The 17,151-nt window shown below is 40.7% G+C and overlaps 7 protein-coding genes across 12 annotated transcripts in view; 5 read left to right on the top strand and 2 right to left on the bottom strand.

The window, feature by feature from the left end:
- LOC105225948 (receptor-type guanylate cyclase Gyc76C) overlaps window positions 1-850 on the bottom strand; it is a 140,494-nt gene extending 139,644 nt beyond the window's left edge. Inside the window, exons 1-2 of one of the 4 annotated variants that reach the window (XM_049458875.1) lie at window positions 389-850; window positions 221-277 (exon numbers count right to left, since the gene is read on the bottom strand). The gene's annotated coding sequence lies outside the window, so the exon portion shown is untranslated. Of the gene's footprint in view, window positions 1-220 lie in introns of all 4 variants that reach the window. The other 3 variants (XM_049458874.1, XM_049458873.1, XM_049458876.1) reach the window with 3 other exon arrangements.
- Window positions 851-1,848: 998 nt separating this feature from the next.
- LOC105225946 (ketohexokinase) lies at window positions 1,849-3,293 on the top strand. The gene has a single exon (XM_011204631.4). The coding sequence runs from the start codon at window positions 2,134-2,136 to the stop codon at window positions 3,097-3,099; it is 966 nt and encodes a 321-aa protein (XP_011202933.2). The 5' UTR covers window positions 1,849-2,133; the 3' UTR covers window positions 3,100-3,293.
- A 96-nt stretch (window positions 3,294-3,389) lies between these two features.
- LOC105225945 (uncharacterized) lies at window positions 3,390-5,121 on the top strand. 3 transcript variants are annotated; one of them, XM_011204630.4, is made up of 3 exons: window positions 3,390-3,644; window positions 3,700-4,527; window positions 4,786-5,121. In XM_011204630.4, the coding sequence occupies exons 1-3, from the start codon at window positions 3,521-3,523 to the stop codon at window positions 4,821-4,823; spliced, it is 990 nt and encodes a 329-aa protein (XP_011202932.2). In that variant the 5' UTR covers window positions 3,390-3,520; the 3' UTR covers window positions 4,824-5,121. The 3 variants fall into 3 exon arrangements, with proteins under 3 accessions (XP_011202932.2, XP_011202931.2, XP_011202930.2); XM_011204629.4 differs by lacking the exon at window positions 4,786-5,121 and having other exon boundaries at window positions 3,700-4,328; window positions 4,401-4,778; XM_011204628.4 differs by lacking the exon at window positions 4,786-5,121 and having other exon boundaries at window positions 3,700-4,778.
- Window positions 5,122-5,359: 238 nt separating this feature from the next.
- LOC105225940 (corepressor interacting with RBPJ 1) lies at window positions 5,360-7,036 on the top strand. Its single transcript, XM_011204624.4, has 2 exons — window positions 5,360-5,555; window positions 5,670-7,036. Exons 1-2 carry the CDS (start codon window positions 5,484-5,486, stop codon window positions 6,906-6,908), a joined length of 1,311 nt encoding a protein of 436 aa, XP_011202926.2. The 5' UTR covers window positions 5,360-5,483; the 3' UTR covers window positions 6,909-7,036.
- On the bottom strand, window positions 7,037-9,126 carry LOC105225941 (COP9 signalosome complex subunit 1b). Its single transcript, XM_011204625.4, has 4 exons — window positions 8,930-9,126; window positions 8,091-8,825; window positions 7,358-8,029; window positions 7,037-7,301 (listed from the first exon to the last, which is right to left on the bottom strand). Exons 1-4 carry the CDS (start codon window positions 8,972-8,974, stop codon window positions 7,218-7,220), a joined length of 1,536 nt encoding a protein of 511 aa, XP_011202927.1. The 5' UTR covers window positions 8,975-9,126; the 3' UTR covers window positions 7,037-7,217.
- Window positions 9,127-9,361: 235 nt separating this feature from the next.
- On the top strand, window positions 9,362-11,658 carry LOC105225942 (tRNA (uracil-5-)-methyltransferase homolog A). Its single transcript, XM_011204626.4, has 4 exons — window positions 9,362-9,713; window positions 9,775-9,942; window positions 10,002-11,139; window positions 11,197-11,658. Exons 1-4 carry the CDS (start codon window positions 9,483-9,485, stop codon window positions 11,526-11,528), a joined length of 1,869 nt encoding a protein of 622 aa, XP_011202928.2. The 5' UTR covers window positions 9,362-9,482; the 3' UTR covers window positions 11,529-11,658.
- A 229-nt stretch (window positions 11,659-11,887) lies between these two features.
- On the top strand, window positions 11,888-15,762 carry LOC105225944 (G patch domain-containing protein 1 homolog). Its single transcript, XM_011204627.4, has 3 exons — window positions 11,888-12,314; window positions 12,373-14,062; window positions 14,147-15,762. Exons 1-3 carry the CDS (start codon window positions 12,257-12,259, stop codon window positions 15,648-15,650), a joined length of 3,252 nt encoding a protein of 1,083 aa, XP_011202929.2. The 5' UTR covers window positions 11,888-12,256; the 3' UTR covers window positions 15,651-15,762.
- Window positions 15,763-17,151: the final 1,389 nt, after the last annotated feature.

A 17,151-nucleotide genomic window follows, 5' to 3' on the forward strand; every position in this document is an offset into this window, starting at 1 on the left:
ACTCACCATGCACTAAGTCACTAAAATGTTAAAAATCTTAAAAAGTATGCTAACTACTCACTAACTATTTATGATTTGTCAGATTTTAGTACGAATTTTGATTTCACGCTCAGCGTAAATTCTTTAGAAACAGCATTAGCTTTTTAATAAATATACAAATATCAATTTATATTCGTTTATGTAAATATCAATTCCACTATACACCAAATATCACACTCACCACAATATCTACAACTCCGCTCACTTTGCTTTGTTAGCAGAATTTAAAAAAGAAACACTAAAATTTTTAAAGCCAAAGCATAAATAAAAAATAAATAATGCAAATTTAATAAGAATGGTCGAAATGTCAGTAATTGCAAAGAGTTGACTGATTGGCACGTTTATTTACCTTTTTTTAAACACGCGAAGTCACAATAGCTACTACAATTTGAAATTTCTGTAGGCGCGCCAAGTGTTTACAAAACAAGTGAAAATGCAAAAAATACAAAAAATAAAAACAAAAAAATTCATTAAGTGTAATAAAAAGTTGTAAGTGCAACACACGCACGGAAATGAAAATGAATTTATCACGGATCACACACGGAACGCAACAAGCACGACAAACGGAAAAATACACGTCACATCGTCGCGCGAAACTCTTTACAACTGTCCACTGCGCTGGCTGTGAGCACAGACTCTTCCACCAGCAAGCAACAGCAGCAGCATACTTGTCTTTGCTCACGCGCTTGCTGTGTGTTACGTACTTTTATTTTTCGTGTTGTTGACACTACGTTTAGTTAAGAAGGGGCCACTTGGCGTCCGCACGTTACAATAATTATCACTTCAGCACGGCATCGTTGACAGCAACTGACTGCTTGAGCGAGAGCAACATTTCAACAGTATCCACCGTGGCTGCAACCACAAACTCAACACAATCACAACAGCACAACAAACGTAGTAAATAGACGAGCTGACAGCTAACGAGTCGGTCGACCAGTCAGCTCGGGTAGTGTGCGCAAATAGCTGTTGGAGAACCGGCGCATGCATCAAATGTACGTATTGGCACACCCTGTTGGGAGTGGGCGGACGCACACACAAGAACGCGCCACCACGACGTGCGAGTAACCGGTTAGCATGTAGCTGTGTGGCACGAACCAGGTGTGGTGAAAAATGGCTGTCGCAGAGGGTGACCAGCAGGCCGAGAAACAAATTTGAAAAGGAAACGGAAATGTGAGAAAGTGGCATTTTTTTATACCCTGTACAGGATATAGAAAGTTTATCAAGAAATTTGTAATACACGGCAGGATGCGACCCAAAAAATTTAAATTAAGCATATCCGTCTGAATATACGCGAATTATTCGCTCAGTTTTTGAGATATCGATATGAAATTTTGCACACGTCCGTTTCTCGCCAAGATGCAGCTTATCTGGCGGAATCGCCGTTATCGCACCACTTTATCGTATAGCTGCCATACAAACTGAACGATCGGAATTAAGTCGTTGTATGGAAAACTTTTTTATATGACGAGATATCTTCACGAAATTTGGCATGGATTATTATTCAAAGCAGTCCCATCATCTCCGAAGAAACCGTTTAGATCGGACCACTATAGCATATAACTGCAATACAAACTGGTCAACCAAGATCAATTCAAATTTGTTGCAAATAACTATAGTCAATTCCGTTACTTATGGCAACTACTAACAGCAAACTAATTAATTAATCAATAGATTTTGGCTCTCTCGACGTACGTTCTCCTTGCGCTAATTGAGCGCACATTCATCTCCAAGAAGCTCTGACTATTGACGATCTGCTGGAGTCTAACAAAGAGAGCGTTACGGTTGGCGTGTAGTGCACGTAATAAAGAACAGCAAACAGTAGGTGAGCGATTAGTTGAAATTTGAGAAGCCAGTAGAAAACAGCTGTTTGAAAGCCCACAACGCAAACATATTTTTGATAAGATTTCAATTCAATAAAAAACAAAAATAGATTTACAATTACGTGCATAGAAATTTGAAGTTTGCAAATATTGCAGTGAGAAAAGACAAAAGCCACACACGGCGCTAGTCAACAAGAGGAGTGAGAGGTGAGGTTTGCGAAAAGAAAAGCCTGCAGTCAAAAGTCAAGTGGCGCTTGAAGCAGTAGCTGAGATCATGAGCAACACAACAGCGCCGCCGCCGCAACAACGCCGCATACTCTGTGTGGGCATGTGTGTGCTGGACGTCATTCATCTGGTGGAGCAATATCCCGTGGAGGACACCGACAAGCGCTGTCTAGCCGGCTATTGGCAACGCGGCGGCAATGCTTCCAATAATTGCACTGTGCTACGGCAACTAGGCGCGCCACAGGTGGAGTTTCTGGGCATGTTGAGCGCTTCGCCTGCCTTTGCTTTCCTGTACGAAGACTGCCGCAAGCGCAACATTATTATCGAGAATTGTCCAAGCACCGATATGGATCCGCCATTCTCTTCGGTCATACTCAACAAAGCGAGCGGTTCGCGCACAATCATACACTCCAACCCCGGTTTTCCAACGCTTGAGCATGAACACGGCAAGCGGCTCGACTTAAGCAACTATGGCTGGGTACATTTCGAGGGTCGCAATAATGCGTCGGTGCTGCAGTTTATACGCGACATACGTAAACATAATAAAGAGTTGCGCAAGCCAAAAGAACGCATACGCATATCCGTCGATTTGGAGAAAATGAAGGATGAAATACTTGAGCTGGGCGAGGCGGCTGATTTTGTTTTCCTGGGCAAAGATTTGGCATTACACTTGGGCTGGCGCGAACCGGCGGCCGCTGTAATGGGTTTATATGACAGACTCAAGCCACAACAGGAGTTGGGTGACACGAAGCCGGCTATTATATGTCCGTGGGGTGCGGAGGGCGCTGGTTGCGTAGATGCGGAGGGCAATTATGCATTCATACCATCGAAGCCGGTCGGCGAAATTGTGGACTCGCTGGGCGCTGGTGATACCTTCTGCGCCGCCGTTATATATGCATTGCAAGTGCTCGAAAAAAGTTTGCAAGCGGCGGTGCGCTTTGGACACGCTGTGGCTGGTTACAAACTGGGTTATCGCGGTTATGATGACATCGCGCACTTTCGACAAGACGAGTGACAGGAGACAAATATGTAATTATTTACGCACCGGGGCAGCGGAAACTCGCATTGCGCACGATAACATATTATGCGTCTATCAATTATTATAAACCGTTACTAATAACGCACTAGGCGCTTCGTGCTTTACAGTTAGTAACCTATAAAATTATTAGTAATTAAATGTTGACTTCTTAAATAAATAAAATCTTTTAAAATTGCTAAAAGATGTTGCGTCCACTTGCCGCTAGTCGGCACTTGTCGGCTGCTAGCGGTTTTCTTCGTTTTTATTGTCAAAAGTTTTGACTTCGGGTTTCGACACATGCTGTCAGTTACAAATTAAACGCAGGAAAAATTTGTGTAAAAACGTTTGTACTCAAACAAATTTATATTTGTATTGCTGAAAACTTTTTATTTCTGATCAAAATTCCAAAGACGTCAAAATGTTTTCTTCAATTAATTTTCTATTTCTGATATCGCTGGCGGTCACCACGTGGATCATACTCTGCTATTTCAAACAAATCGAACAGCAACGCGAGGACCCCATGACCATTGAGGTCCACATGAGTAAGCGCCCAGCCAGTTTATAGCCTGATTTTAATATTTTCTAATACGCTTTTAGATAACGCCTACGAGGACACGCTGCGTGGCAAAGCCTGTTTTGAGAATTATGATATTTATTTGAACTTTCTGGCCATTTTCGCATGCATTTATGCGCTGGCCAAGGTGACGACGTACGCCGAAAATTACGTGGCCCAACAGGTGCATGCGCGCTTCAAACTAATGAAGCTGCCGAGCAGTAGGGCTGTGGAACCAACTAACATCGAAGAGTTGCGCGCACAGCACATGCAACTCACACTGCAAATCGATTACTTGGAGAAGGAGAACGCCAAATTGGCACAGCAAGTGAAGCAATTGGAACAGACGAACTTTATATTGGGCGCGCATAAGTACAGAAGTAATGCCGCAACAACTAGCACTATGCGTATGCTGGCCAACGCTGACAATAACCACATGTCGCAGGAGTGCCACAAAACACCTCCCAATGGCGTGCTGCATACTTTGAACAGCAATGCAGTTGGCAATGCCGTAGGTGGCGTAGCTGTAAACTGCAATCAAACGGGAGCCATCAATGCTGATGTTGACGTGGAAATGGCCAACAATGTGCCCGACGGCTGTGCTGCAGCTGGTGGTCTTTTCTGCTTTCGGAATGTAATCATTCAAGATAATCACTTTCAGCGGACCCGACAGGTATATGTGAATGAGGGCAATGTAAAATTGCAATTTCAAGACTTTAACCAAGAAGGTGACCCCATCACGCAGATCTGGCAGAAATATTTGGAAATGCAAAAATATGCGCTACAAAAGCCGACCGCGCCTCATAGTGCAACGCAAGTGGCAAATGCTGTGCCTATTGTTGTATCCACCGAAGAGCTACAAACGATGCAAGGTACCGATCAGCAAAGAGGCAAGCGCCAACCACGACGCACCACACACGCCATCCTGTCAGCAAGCCACACTACCAAACATTTAAACAAAACTCACACAACAACACACACACCTACGCACATACCGCAAACAACGCTGACTTTACCGATACAAATTTACTATAAAAATCTGTTAATTTGTCTATTGTGTTGGTGCTTTTGAGTGCGAAATTGTGCTATGTGCTACTTGATACTTCCCTCTCACATCTCAATTTTTACAGGTTGCATTTTGACAAATTCAAATAATATGGAATACTGAAAAATATAAGTCGCAGCGGCATTTTTTATTTCTATTAAAAAATCGGTTACTGCATTATTTGTAAACAATGAGATTTGGGCCACAGTCAGTACTGTGCTAGAACTTTGTGCCAAAATTCAAGATATTTACTGAATCAAGCGAAGCAAGATTTTGTCGTTGCCGGCAGGTGCCGCTCTAGGTCTCAATACTGTAAATTCGTTGTGTGATAAAATTAATTTGTTGTTATTTATGTTATATATATATATTTTTATAAAATGTTATTTAAAAATTGTAAATTTGTATGTGGAAATACACATGTATGTATGTATGTGTACGCATATGTAAATATGTTTTCTTACATTTAAACCGAACTCGCAATTGATTTCATAAGTAAAACGAAATTGTGAAATATTAGAAAACGCCTTTTTTGTAATTTTAATTAACATCCGTTATGAAACAGTACATTGCCCAACACAGTTTCGCTTTATTTTGGTGCTGCCATTCTCTACACTGTTTTGGCAGCATTGCTGTTGTGACAGCTGTAAACAGCTGGTGTCATGTATTTGTATACTATATATAAGCATTAACTTTTGCAGACATCAATTCATTTTCAGCACAGCACAAAAATAAATATATTTTTATTTGCGTTAAAAGTGGTGAAAAGCATTCAGTAGCAGTAAAATGGGTAAAGGTTTTAATAATTACATGTGCAAGAAGTTCTTTCACCCAGCTTCTAGAGACAATCTAAAAAGGGTAAGTGTTTTAATTATTTCTAAACAATACTGCATTGCATTTTTTATATTTATTATACTAATTTTTAATTTTCTATTAATTTGTAAACTTTTAAATTATATTGCTGTTTTATAGGTATGGATGGCCGAACAGCAAGCGGAGGCTTACAAGAAGAAGCAGGAGGAGCTCCGTACACAGTATGAGAAGGAGCAAAATTTGCATGAAAACAAAGCTATGCTGAGCAAGGACAGCAAAGATAAGCTGAGCGTGAATTTCATGTACGAGCCGCCGCCTGGTGTGCGCAAAGAACGCGAAAAGGACGCCACTGAACCGGAGTACAAGTTTGAGTGGCAACGCAAGTTTAATGCGCCACGTGAATCATATTGCAAAGGTGACACAGAAATTCGCGATCAGCCATTTGGCATACAAGTGCGTAATGTGCGTTGCATAAAGTGTCACAAATGGGGTCACATCAATACCGATAAAGAGTGTAGTATGTATAGCATTTCTATGAGCGAAGCGCGTAAACTGCATTCCGAAGCGGAAGCCAGTGAGATGATGGCCAAAAATGTGCTAGAAGAGCAGATGAAAGAAGATGGTTTGGTAATGAAAAAATCCGCATTGGAATTGCAGAATATCAAACAAGTGCATCAACAACACAGATTGGTGCCAAGTGATGACGAGGAGAGTGAAATGAAAACGGGTATGGATAAAGGAAACACTGAATTAGCGTTTCTAAAGTCCTTGAGCAAGGAACAGAAACTGGTGTTATTAAAAAAGCTGGAAAAGATTGAAAAATTGAAGAAGAAAAGTGAAAAGCGAAAGTTAAAAAAAGAAAAGTCTCATAAAAGTAAAAAGGAAAAGAAAACAAAGAAAAAGCATGCAAAGAAGTCGAGCAGCAGCAGTGGAAATTACACAGATGAAAGTGACGACGAAGTTCACAGATCCGCTAAAGAAAGAAACAATGCAGAGAAGAAAAAAAAAGTGGAAAAGAAAAAAAGCAGGAATAGCCAGTCAACCGATGATTCGCAGTCTTCCAGCAGTTCATCCACTTCTGATTCGGAAACTGATGAAGGTTCGAGAGACTTACGGAGACAACGACGCAGCCGATCACGCGATGAACGAAGGAAGGACTTCAAATCAGCTCTGGAAAAAGATAGAGAGAAGTCACGTCCGTACAATGAAGACCGGCAGTCTAGCCGTAACAAACATACACGTAGGGAGCGAAGTCGCTCCAGAGAGCTGAAAGAAAGTCACAGAGAACGACGTCACTCCAGAGATCAGCGATATCGTAGTCGTTCTAAAGACAGAGATAATCAGCGTTCAAAGAATGACCGCCGAAACCGTAGCAGATCCAGGGATAGGAGACGTTAACACAGTTAATAACCAAGATAATAACAATATAACACTTATGCATTTCAAACTGTGTAATATCAACTTTGGTGGACATAAATATATGTGAAGAATAATAATAAAATTTTCAAAAACCAGTAACTACTACATTTAAGGTTGCGTTTGTTTTAGGGAATTATGTTTATGCATTTATGGACCGAAATATGTATGCCGAAAAACAGTGTGACAATTTTTTGCAAATATTTTGTACATGTTTTAATGAATGAAATGCTAAATTTATTAATATGTTAGTTGTGTTCAAATATAACTATCTGAATCCTAGTAATAAATTCAGTTCCTGACGGCGGCGGTAGTGCTCGAACCAGCGGAGACACAAAAGTCGGTGCCGTGATTTCCAGAGTCACGTGGTACATTCTAAACAAGAATATATGAAATATTTACAAAATCCATAAACGTTATGTAGTAGTTACCTTGACTTGGATGTGGCTTTTGAGCATTGCGGCACGCAAAATGGACATACGCAGACGTCTTTGATATTCTCTACCCATGCTTATAGCACGCTCAAATGTGTTGTTACGCTGATCTGCCTCCTTGGCGCATAGGATTTTATTTTGTGAATCGATACGCGCTTGAATTTGACCATCCAGTATCAATTGCATAACTTCGTTCTCCAAAGCTGGCACACTGCGATTGAAGGCAGTTGCCATTTTCCGCATATCAGCCGATAGGTAAGGACTAAAATATTGTATTAGCGCACGATTCCGTATCTTTGTGTAGAGCGTGTTCACATGCGGAGCTATGTACATGTCTAGCAACAAATTGTCGCGAATTTCATCAAGTAACTTTAGGCAGGATGCGTATTTGGATTCGTAGAATTTGAATATTATGTCGCGTAGCTGTGGTTCCAATTCCAAAAACAGCTTGAACGAGCTTGACGATATTACATTTTTCTGCAATTCTTGACGATCGAAGGTGGCTAGTGCACAAAGTCCACCATACATAGCAACATTGTTTTGTGACAGCATCTCAGGGAATTCGCAGTGATCGAAGCTGGCTTGCAAAAATTTTTTAGCCGCTGATTTATATTTTTTAGTCTGCAGTTCAGCAAGTCCCGCTGCGCATTTGAGACGTGTGGCAACCGACTGTGAATCACGATTATTGAATATTATATATACTTAGGTATAAAACAGATTATTTACATACCAAATTGGCTTCTTTAGGACCTTCCATAAAATCAGGAGTGCTCTCTGCTTTATTTACATAACTAAGCACATGTGCCCAGTTTTGTAAGTACAACGACACCTTGATAACATTCAGACACATATTGATTACATGTTTACCGCTAGTGCAGTAGTCGCGTGCGCGTGAATAACATTTCAAAGCGTTGGTCAGATCGCCACAGCTTAAGTAGTGATCGCCTAAATCGTCATGACCACGTCGTATACTCTCTTTGATAGAATTTGATTTATAATTCTTTAAATCCGAGTCTAATTTCTCCAAATTGAATGCAGCTTGTTTACCCTTCGTTTCGACCCAATTGCTGTCGTAAGCTGGCAAGTCCAGTGCATCTGCGCCAGCCCCACCACCGGCAGACGTACCAGATTGGGCGGCTACATCGGGTAGGCCGGCAGCGCCAGCCTGTCCCGAAGCACTACTAGCTGCACCAGCATTTAACTCTAAGAGCTTTTTGTGCAGTGATTGATACATATTAACATTATAAGTTGTCATTACATGTTTTATAGCCATTTTCAGGGCTTCCAAACGCAATGTTGGGCACACATCGGCAACAAATTTTAGACGATATAGAGTCGCCAAGCCCGTGAAAGAATTAGCATATACCTCGAGATCAAGAGATGGGTTCTCAACAATAAGCTGATGCTCCTCGTTATTATCATTGTCCTCTATGGGCGCGTCTACTTGCATCGGCTCGATAGCATTCTTTTGTGGGTGAACGAAAACAACGGACAAAGGGTGGTGTACAACAAAGAAACATTGACGTCCAGTTAATCGACTATTCGCTTGATGTATTCAACGCAACTCACCTGTAGCAAAGGTCCCTGTCCTAATGGTCCCGGCATCAGCGACATATTCTTTTGATATAAATCAGTTAATAACTTATTTACGGCTCTATAAACAGTGGAAATCTAAGATATTTAACTGTTTTACTGCCTGAATTTCGCAAATCGCTTCCACACAGCCGGTTTTGACAATAATTTTGCTTGCTCAGTTTTAAAACAGCTTGCCAGATCCAGCAAAATGTAATACTGTCAACAACCCAACTAATTCTTGTCAAGAAGTCGAAAAGCATAAAATTTCAATAGATAGATAGAGCTATTTTTTAAATTGCCTTTGTATGCACCTAAGAGGTACTAGTTTACACAAACTTTCTTATTTATAATTTTTTCTTACTTCAATTAAATTCCATTAAAGTCGCATAAGATATTATTTTTTTAGAAGCATTATTGTGACTGGTTACTTTTGAAAAGAATGTGTAACATTTACCACATGTTCATAGAATAAACATCAGCCGGTAATTTATAATAAATAAATTTTAATAAATTTGAACGCTTGAGATTGAAATTAAATATAAATACCATGAGCGAAGTGTCTATCGAAAATTGCGAACAAATTCCCGACTCAAAAGATAAGACTGAGCAACAGTGTACGGGTGAAAAAATTGTGGAGGAAGCGATTCCTGATGAAACGGCGGAAGATGAGAAGTCAGCTAATGTTACAAATGACGAGTTTAATTACTTAAAACGAAATGAATTTACATCCGAGATTTACAAGATTGAAGTACGGAATTTGGGTTATTTCGGCATTGGGGTAGGAGTCTCTGTTATTGTTTTAAGTGAACGTAATATAATTTAATTTCTGTCATATTTAGGAATTTAAGAAGCTTTTAAAGTCCAAACTAAATCTCAACATGACTAAAATTAAATCACCGCTTCGTAAAGAGTTCGCATTCGTGTGTTTTCGCAGTGAAGAGGACCAACAACGAGCAATTGAAACGCTTAATGGTTATAAATGGAAAGGAAAGGTGTTGCAAGCTGCTGTAAGTTTGAAATTATGATTAGCTATTGCATTTTTAAATACGTATGCAATTTTTAATAGGCTGCAAAAGCGTCCGCAGATCCCTTACAGAAGCGGCGAAATGAAGACGCACAGCGGGAGGAGAAAGAAAGCAAACCAAAACGACAACGTACTGCTGCTGATGCGATATGCCCCTATGCTGCCTTTCCCTATGACGAACAGCTACAAAAAAAGAGTAGTGAAATGGAGGAGCTTTTAAAAAAATTCGTAAACAAACTACGCAACACGAACCATGCAGCCAAGAAACAATTGAACGAATTCAAATTCGATGGTGTTAAAGCGTCTCCACAAATCAATGGATATCGCAACAAAAATGAGTTTACTGTTGGCAAAAATGCCTTGGGCGAAGTTGTGGTTGGCTTTCGTTTGGGAAGTTATGCTGATGGGTCCGTAGAGGTTTCAGAAATTCAAGACTTACCACATATACCCGACTCGGCTAAATGGGCAGCAGAGAGTTTTCAACAGTTTGTTAGAGATTCAAACTTTTTGCCTTTTAACCCAGAGGATAATTCGGGCCATATTCGGCAGTTGATGGTACGTACATCTGCTCATACGGGAGAGATAATGCTGGTTGCCGGTGTTTATTCTTCCAATTTGAAGGATACTGAATTAGCAGCTTTGAAACAGAATTTAAAGGAATATTATGAAACATGTGCCGATGCCGTAAAAGGTTTCAAATGCACATCGTTGTATTACCAAGATGTGAAACATCGTGAAGCCGGTCAAGTGGTCTCACCTATAGAGCACATTTCCGGTAACACTCACAACACCGATACAATACACAATCTATCTTTTAAGATAAGCCCGCTGGCTTTCTTTCAAATAAATACGCAGGGTGCCGAAGTACTATATGACAAAGCTATCGAGTTGGCCGCACCTCAACCACATTCCACCGTGTTAGACATTTGTTGTGGTACTGGCACGATTGCGTTAGCATTCGCCAAACATTGCAAACAAGTACTTGGTGTAGAAATTGTACCAGATGCAATTAAGGATGCCGAATTCAATGCTGCGGCTAACTCAATTGAAAATTGTAAGTTTTTTGCTGGTAACGCTGATGATTACATACAATCGATGGTGCGTGAAGTTGTGTACGGCAATGCACCTGGAGCGCCGCTGGACCTCATTGCTGTGGTGGATCCACCGAGAGCTGGACTACGTAAGTGTTTGTATAACAATTTACAAACTAACAGATAACATTACATTTTCATTTCAGATAATAGATCCATTGCTGCAATACGTGCCGCTACGGCAATAAAACGCTTGGTGTACATATCTTGTAATCCAGCGCATGCACAGCGTAATTGGATTGAACTGGGCCGACCTGAGTCAAAACAATATAAGGGGGATCCCTTCTTTCCCAAAACCGCTATTGCAGTAGATATGTTCCCACATACTACACACACCGAACTAGTAATCTTATTTGAACGTGCGTCACAATCAGGTGATGAAGGGGAAAACAAAGAGACAACAAGCACCGAAAATAACGGTGCTACACAAATTGAAGGAAAAGGAAGTGAAGTAGATATAGAACCAAATAAAAGTTAGTATTGGTTGCACATCTGACTTTTTATAAGCTTTCACATATACTTACATACTAGATAGATAGATATGTATGCTTTAAACATTTGTATGAAAAATAAAATTAACGCAATACAGTAATATATTTTTAAAATATTCTTTCACGTCATAAAACTTTTGGTTTTGAGAAATTTGAATGAGAATTGCACAGATTCCGGATAACGTATACGCTATTTAAATGCATTCGTTCACAATAGTGTGCTTGTCAGTAAATTTATGAACAGACTTTCTGACAATTGAACATTTTAAAATTGCTTATCATTAATGTCAACTATTTTGGGTAAATGTTTATTTTATTTCAGTAAAAAATAAATAACGGCTGTTTTTGGTTTGGCTATTTACCCCTCTTTCCTTCCACATGTCAGGCATAATTTACGAAATAAGTAAAAATTTTCAAGAAAAGCGTAAAAATTTCAAATATCTCCAAATTTAAAATTGACCGTGCAATATTAAAAAAATTAATTATAATAGACAATCGCCACGACACCACTGTGAACGTGAACTTGCACTAGTAAGAAGCAGTATTAACAGCTGTCCACCTTTGATCGTATTTATCAGAAAGCGATTTGTTAGTGGTTTTCATGATATCCGAAGAATTGAATAAAATAATTTTAGGATCAGTGTATTCAAAGTGATGTGAAATCGGATGACTTTCGTTGAATTGGCTGTAAACTTAAATCAACCCAAAAAGAAAAATGTATGACGAGGCTGGTCTTCACCGCTTTGGCACGACTTTGCCAGCTCTTGACGAAGGTAATCCCGCAGTCAACGCATAGTATTTTATGTTTTTAAACATTTTACGTCATTTTAGATACCGTACCCTCGAAGAAACCAATTCGTGTGGAAGATCAAATTGTGACTGACGAGAATGGCAAGCGCCGTTTCCATGGTGCTTTTACCGGTGGGTTTAGCGCTGGCTACTGGAATACTGTGGGCTCACAGGAAGGTTGGACGCCGGCGACATTTAAAAGCTCACGTAGCGAAAAAGCGACACAACGCCAACAGCAACGCCCTGATGATTTTATGGACGATGAAGATCGTGGTGAATTCGGTATTGCGCCACAACGTCTACAAACACGAGCGGAATATACATCATTTGAACCAGAGTTAAATCGTAAGCGTAAATTGATGGCAACACATAGTGGACCAATACCAGGAAAACCCGTACTAGAACAACTGATTGTGCCAAATAATGTCAAAATTAGTGAGCGCATTTTAAAGAGCATGGGTTGGCGCCCTGGCCAAGGCATAGGACCACGACAAACGCGTAAAGAAAAGAAATCAGCACGTAGTAGAAACCAACGTGAAATGTACGTTATGCAGCAGTATGGATACCAGCCGAATGCAAGTTCAACAAAGTCGCCAGAACATTCCGATGATGCTGGTGGCGAGACGGAAAGTTCAGATGAAGAAACTGACAAAATCACATTTGCACCAGATGATTACGAACCATATGTGTGTTTAGCAAAAAAAGATCGCTTTGGTTTGGGCTACCGTGGTAGCTTGAGTCGGGATCCCGTACTTTCTAACGCTCAAGGCGTAGCAGCAAGCAATAGGCACATAAATTTGTTTGAACCTGCTTTGGAAGCAGTAGGTAAAAACAATAAGAAAATATCATTTAAAGGACAAGCATTTGGCGTCGGTGCATTGGAAGACGAAGATGAAGACATATATGCTCGGGATGATATGTCACGTTATGATTTCTCATTAGAGGACCGTAAGCCGCAAAAAAAGAAGGTCATAATTGAACAGGATCAACTTGTTGTTGATGGATTTTCGGCATCCAAAAATCCGTTACGTTTAAAAAAATCCGAAAATATATTGATTCCAGCTAATTTTACGCCACGCAATTGGGCCGAACGAAAAAGTCGTTTCCAGCCCATAGACGCGAAAAGGGCTGAAGAGCTGGAATCATATTTCAAAAAAGTGGAACATGCTAAAAATAGATTAAATCCCGATGAACGCGCTGATTTACTGGGTGAGGAGCGTCAAATTGAAGAACAGCCAACTACTAGCACACACTCGCGAGCAGAGCAAACAAACAACCAAAGACAAAGCAAGGCAAATCCTGACGGACAACCTGCTCTGCAAGATTCTAAGCCCACTCGTGTTGCAGGTGGATACGACAAAATGACTGACAAAGGAAGGTCCTTTTGGGCGTCTTTGGAACAGAATGATCGCTTCACACGCGCTAGTGACATTGAAAAGGAGATCTCTTCCGTGAATAGCAGCGAATTTGCAGGAATGGTTAAGGAAGCGTACAGCAAATCAAAAGATGACTCTTTGACAAGCATCTTCAAGCCCTTTGTGCATGATGAACAAAAGCAGCGACGTTATGAGGAGTTTCTTTTGGCCGAAGTGAAAACCGAAGAGGAGATTACGTGTTTTTTGAACAAAATTCAACCGGTGCACTTGAACGATTGGGACCGAGAAATGGAAAAGAAGGAGTTTATACAGGCTAGCAAAATCTTTAGACCGTTAGATGGGCTGATGTCACAACGGTTAGTACATTTCAATAATATTATAACTCTCACCAGAGAAATATGACCGAATTTCCTTTCATTTGTTAATTTTTGTATTTGCAGTTTTGTCTCGGAGTCTAGTCTTGAAGTGGAGCAAAAGTCATCTGCTACTTCTGAAAGTATTCTTAGTAGTCCGAAGAAAATTACCGTTGAGCGTTCACGATCAATGTGGAAGCCACACTCCTTACTATGCAAACGATATAATATTGCTGAACCCTTCGGTGGACACATGGAGGAGGAGAAGCGCCCTCCCTCTTCTTCGAAGATGTCCGTTTTCGATTATCTAGAAGATTGCTTGCATAAAAAGTCGGACTTCAAGACGCCAGTGATCGTGCCTATGAAAATACCCGAAATAAAACCAATACTAAAACACACAAAGTGCGGAACGGATAAGGAAGAAACAAATAACACAAAATCTACAACTTCGGTTTCGACTTGCACTGTTTCGACTATGACCCCGTGTAGTCCCAGCTCCTCGCTTTCCGACACGTCTATAGTTGTTGTAGATCAATTGAAAAGTGCGCATGCGGGCTCAAAACGCGCTAAAGATGACGGTCCGAAGGTGGGTCGCCATACAGCCAAAACTGATTTGGAAAAACTTTCGGCAGAATCAATTTCGAAACCATCGTATGAGAAGTTGGAGCTCTACAAAGCAATTTTTGATGATAGCAGCGACGAAGAAGGCGTTGAACAATACGAAGTGACTGTGATCAGCAAAGAAGGTGCCAATACAGACGCTTGCGCGATAAAGAAAGCCGAACAAGTAAACTTACTGCGTAACACATCGCCGCCACGTGGCATCTTTAGCGCCTTGCTTTCTAAGAAAGGACGCGAGAAAACACCGGAAAAGACAGATTGTAACTCGATGGAATCTATTGACCTAGAAGAGAAATCATCGCCCACCGTTATGGTTTCTGGTATGGGTCTGATACCTGCCGCTGCGAAACCCGTTAATAACAACAGAATTGAATTTAAACGACCTACAAGCAAATCTTCCAAGACGTCAGTGAATTCAGCCTCAACGGTGTCTACAAAGTTATCGTCAAACGAGGAATCAACAACGATTCAGTCTTCAAAAGGAGAAAATAATAGCACAACATTAATATCACCTGGAAGCAAGTCGAAAAGCGTACGTCTACAAGGTTCGGGCAACGTTTTAGAAGCTACAGCTGTAACTTTCGAACTACCGAGCACCTCATCGGGTGTGGTGACAGATGCCTATGGTCCACAATTGCCACAACACGTACGTTTTCAAGCGTCTGACAACGCTGTGGACCAAATGAACAAGATGGTTGAAGAGAAGATGATACGGTTCCTGGTACAGCGCGCCAAGAACAGCAGACAACTTGACAACGAAGGCTGGGTGGAGAAGAAGGTGCGCAAGATTTTGAAGACCTCAACACGCAGTTCAAGCAGCAGCAGCAGCAGCGATGAGGATGATACAAGCCATAAAAGCGAACGCAATGCGCGTAAAAAGAAAAGCAAAAAGAGCAAAAGTCACAAGAAATCGAAGAAAAAATCTAAAGAGAAACGACAGAAGAAGTCTAAGAAAAAGAAGGATAAGTAGTGGGTTTATAATTTATATCTACTGCTAGTAATATATATATATTTACATATATAAATTGCAAAACTAAATTATCTATTTAAAATAAACTAAACTATTGAAATTAAAACACGAAGACGAGTGTCAATTGCTTAGAGGTTAGGTTTTTATAGCGGCTGTATGCTATAGTGATCCGATCGGAATACTATCTTCGGAGATTGTTGTTTTGGACATTAATCAGTTCTAAATTCCTTGACACCTAGTCAAATAAAAAATTTTCCATATAAGAAGTTGACCTTGATCGTTCAGTTTGTATGACAGCTATAAGCTATAGTGATCCGATCTGAACAATTTTTTCGGAGATTGTAATGTTGCTTTAGCTAATAATGCATGTAAAATTTCTTGAAGATATCTCGTTAAATAAAAAAGTTCTCCATACAAGAACTTGATTTTGATCGTTCAGTTTGTATGGCAGCTATATGCTATGGTGGTCGGATATCGGCGATTCCACCAAATATGAAGCTCAGTTGGAAGAAAAGGACGTGTGCAAAATTTCGGATACATAACTCAAAAACTGATCTCAAAAAATGCAGACGCACAGTTGGACTAGGACAATCAGAGCGAGAGAGTCGGCAATAGTTGCAGATGCTACTGACATATGAACTCCAATTTTAGTTATTAACGAAAGACTTTGAAATGATCTCAGTCACCCCGTAAAGACCGCACAAAAACAACGCCTGGACAGGTCGTTCCCGCGAACGACATACCAAGGATAGGGAATATTAATACCTGATTTAAGATTCCGGCCAGCAATTTGTAGAAGCAAGCTCAAGTCGCCTGGATCCATTTACGTGGACAGAGATTACATCACCTCCATTTTCGTGGACAGCGATTACATCACCTCCATCGCACCCAGCAAGCTCCTGGAATTGTTCAAATTGTGACCAAATGTGATATATGAGAGGTCACAATATATCATAGGTCGCAGTGCAAAACCTCAATTGATTTCTATCTATCTATCCATCTATCAATATGAGACGGTTCCGTGCTCAACTCAAATTCGACAGCAACCGACGAACAGTTTTGTCAGATGGTGTCATGCACTTGACATTTCTGAATTTTGTCTGCAGAAAGCGAAACACCGCTTAGGAGTGTAACGAATAACCCCACAAAACCGCTACCCACCTATCCCTACCAAAAACACAAAGTACCAACAAATAGTACAAAGTTAGGTTAACCTGTAAGCCGATTAGCCACGCATAGACCAGTTTTGGTCCTGTGCGATTCCCAATGAAGCCAGTTACTCGATCTTTGAGAAGCAGTCATCCTTTAAGGGGCCTGTGATTGACTCGAATTTTAACAGACTCTGCGGCACTATCGATACCTCCCCCAGTCATCATTACCATATCATTACCGGGGCGGTCCCAGATGCTTACAGCGGTGTCTCTCTTGCCAATGCGTGACAAGTGCACAAGAGGTGCTCCACTGTTTCCCTGGAGTCTGGCTCTAGACATTTCTTCAAGTC

The sequence above is a fragment of the Bactrocera dorsalis genome, chromosome 5 (genome assembly GCF_023373825.1).
Source record: "Bactrocera dorsalis isolate Fly_Bdor chromosome 5, ASM2337382v1, whole genome shotgun sequence".
NCBI classification, from domain to species: Eukaryota; Metazoa; Arthropoda; class Insecta; order Diptera; family Tephritidae; genus Bactrocera; species Bactrocera dorsalis.

What these genes read in the sequence shown, in the direction of transcription:
- LOC105225944 (XM_011204627.4), top strand. Translation starts at nt 12,257, where the DNA reads ATGTATGACGAGGCTGGTCTTCACCGCTTTGGCACGACTTTGCCAGCT. An exon ending in TTTGCCAGCTCTTGACGAAG is followed by an intron (nt 12,315 to 12,372) that starts GTAATCCCGCAG and finishes ACGTCATTTTAG; the next exon opens with ATACCGTACCCTCGAAGAAA. An exon ending in GATGGGCTGATGTCACAACG is followed by an intron (nt 14,063 to 14,146) that starts GTTAGTACATTT and finishes TTGTATTTGCAG; the next exon opens with TTTTGTCTCGGAGTCTAGTC.
- LOC105225942 (XM_011204626.4), top strand. Translation starts at nt 9,483, where the DNA reads ATGAGCGAAGTGTCTATCGAAAATTGCGAACAAATTCCCGACTCAAAA. An exon ending in GAAAGGTGTTGCAAGCTGCT is followed by an intron (nt 9,943 to 10,001) that starts GTAAGTTTGAAA and finishes AATTTTTAATAG; the next exon opens with GCTGCAAAAGCGTCCGCAGA. An exon ending in TCCACCGAGAGCTGGACTAC is followed by an intron (nt 11,140 to 11,196) that starts GTAAGTGTTTGT and finishes TTTTCATTTCAG; the next exon opens with ATAATAGATCCATTGCTGCA.
- LOC105225940 (XM_011204624.4), top strand. Translation starts at nt 5,484, where the DNA reads ATGGGTAAAGGTTTTAATAATTACATGTGCAAGAAGTTCTTTCACCCA. An exon ending in CTAGAGACAATCTAAAAAGG is followed by an intron (nt 5,556 to 5,669) that starts GTAAGTGTTTTA and finishes GCTGTTTTATAG; the next exon opens with GTATGGATGGCCGAACAGCA.
- LOC105225946 (XM_011204631.4), top strand. Translation starts at nt 2,134, where the DNA reads ATGAGCAACACAACAGCGCCGCCGCCGCAACAACGCCGCATACTCTGT.
- LOC105225945 (XM_011204628.4), top strand. Translation starts at nt 3,521, where the DNA reads ATGTTTTCTTCAATTAATTTTCTATTTCTGATATCGCTGGCGGTCACC. An exon ending in GACCATTGAGGTCCACATGA is followed by an intron (nt 3,645 to 3,699) that starts GTAAGCGCCCAG and finishes ATACGCTTTTAG; the next exon opens with ATAACGCCTACGAGGACACG.
- LOC105225941 (XM_011204625.4), bottom strand. Translation starts at nt 8,974, where the DNA reads ATGTCGCTGATGCCGGGACCATTAGGACAGGGACCTTTGCTACAG. An exon ending in GACAGGGACCTTTGCTACAG is followed by an intron (nt 8,826 to 8,929) that starts GTGAGTTGCGTT and finishes CACCCACAAAAG; the next exon opens with AATGCTATCGAGCCGATGCA. An exon ending in AAAGCCACATCCAAGTCAAG is followed by an intron (nt 7,302 to 7,357) that starts GTAACTACTACA and finishes ATTCTTGTTTAG; the next exon opens with AATGTACCACGTGACTCTGG.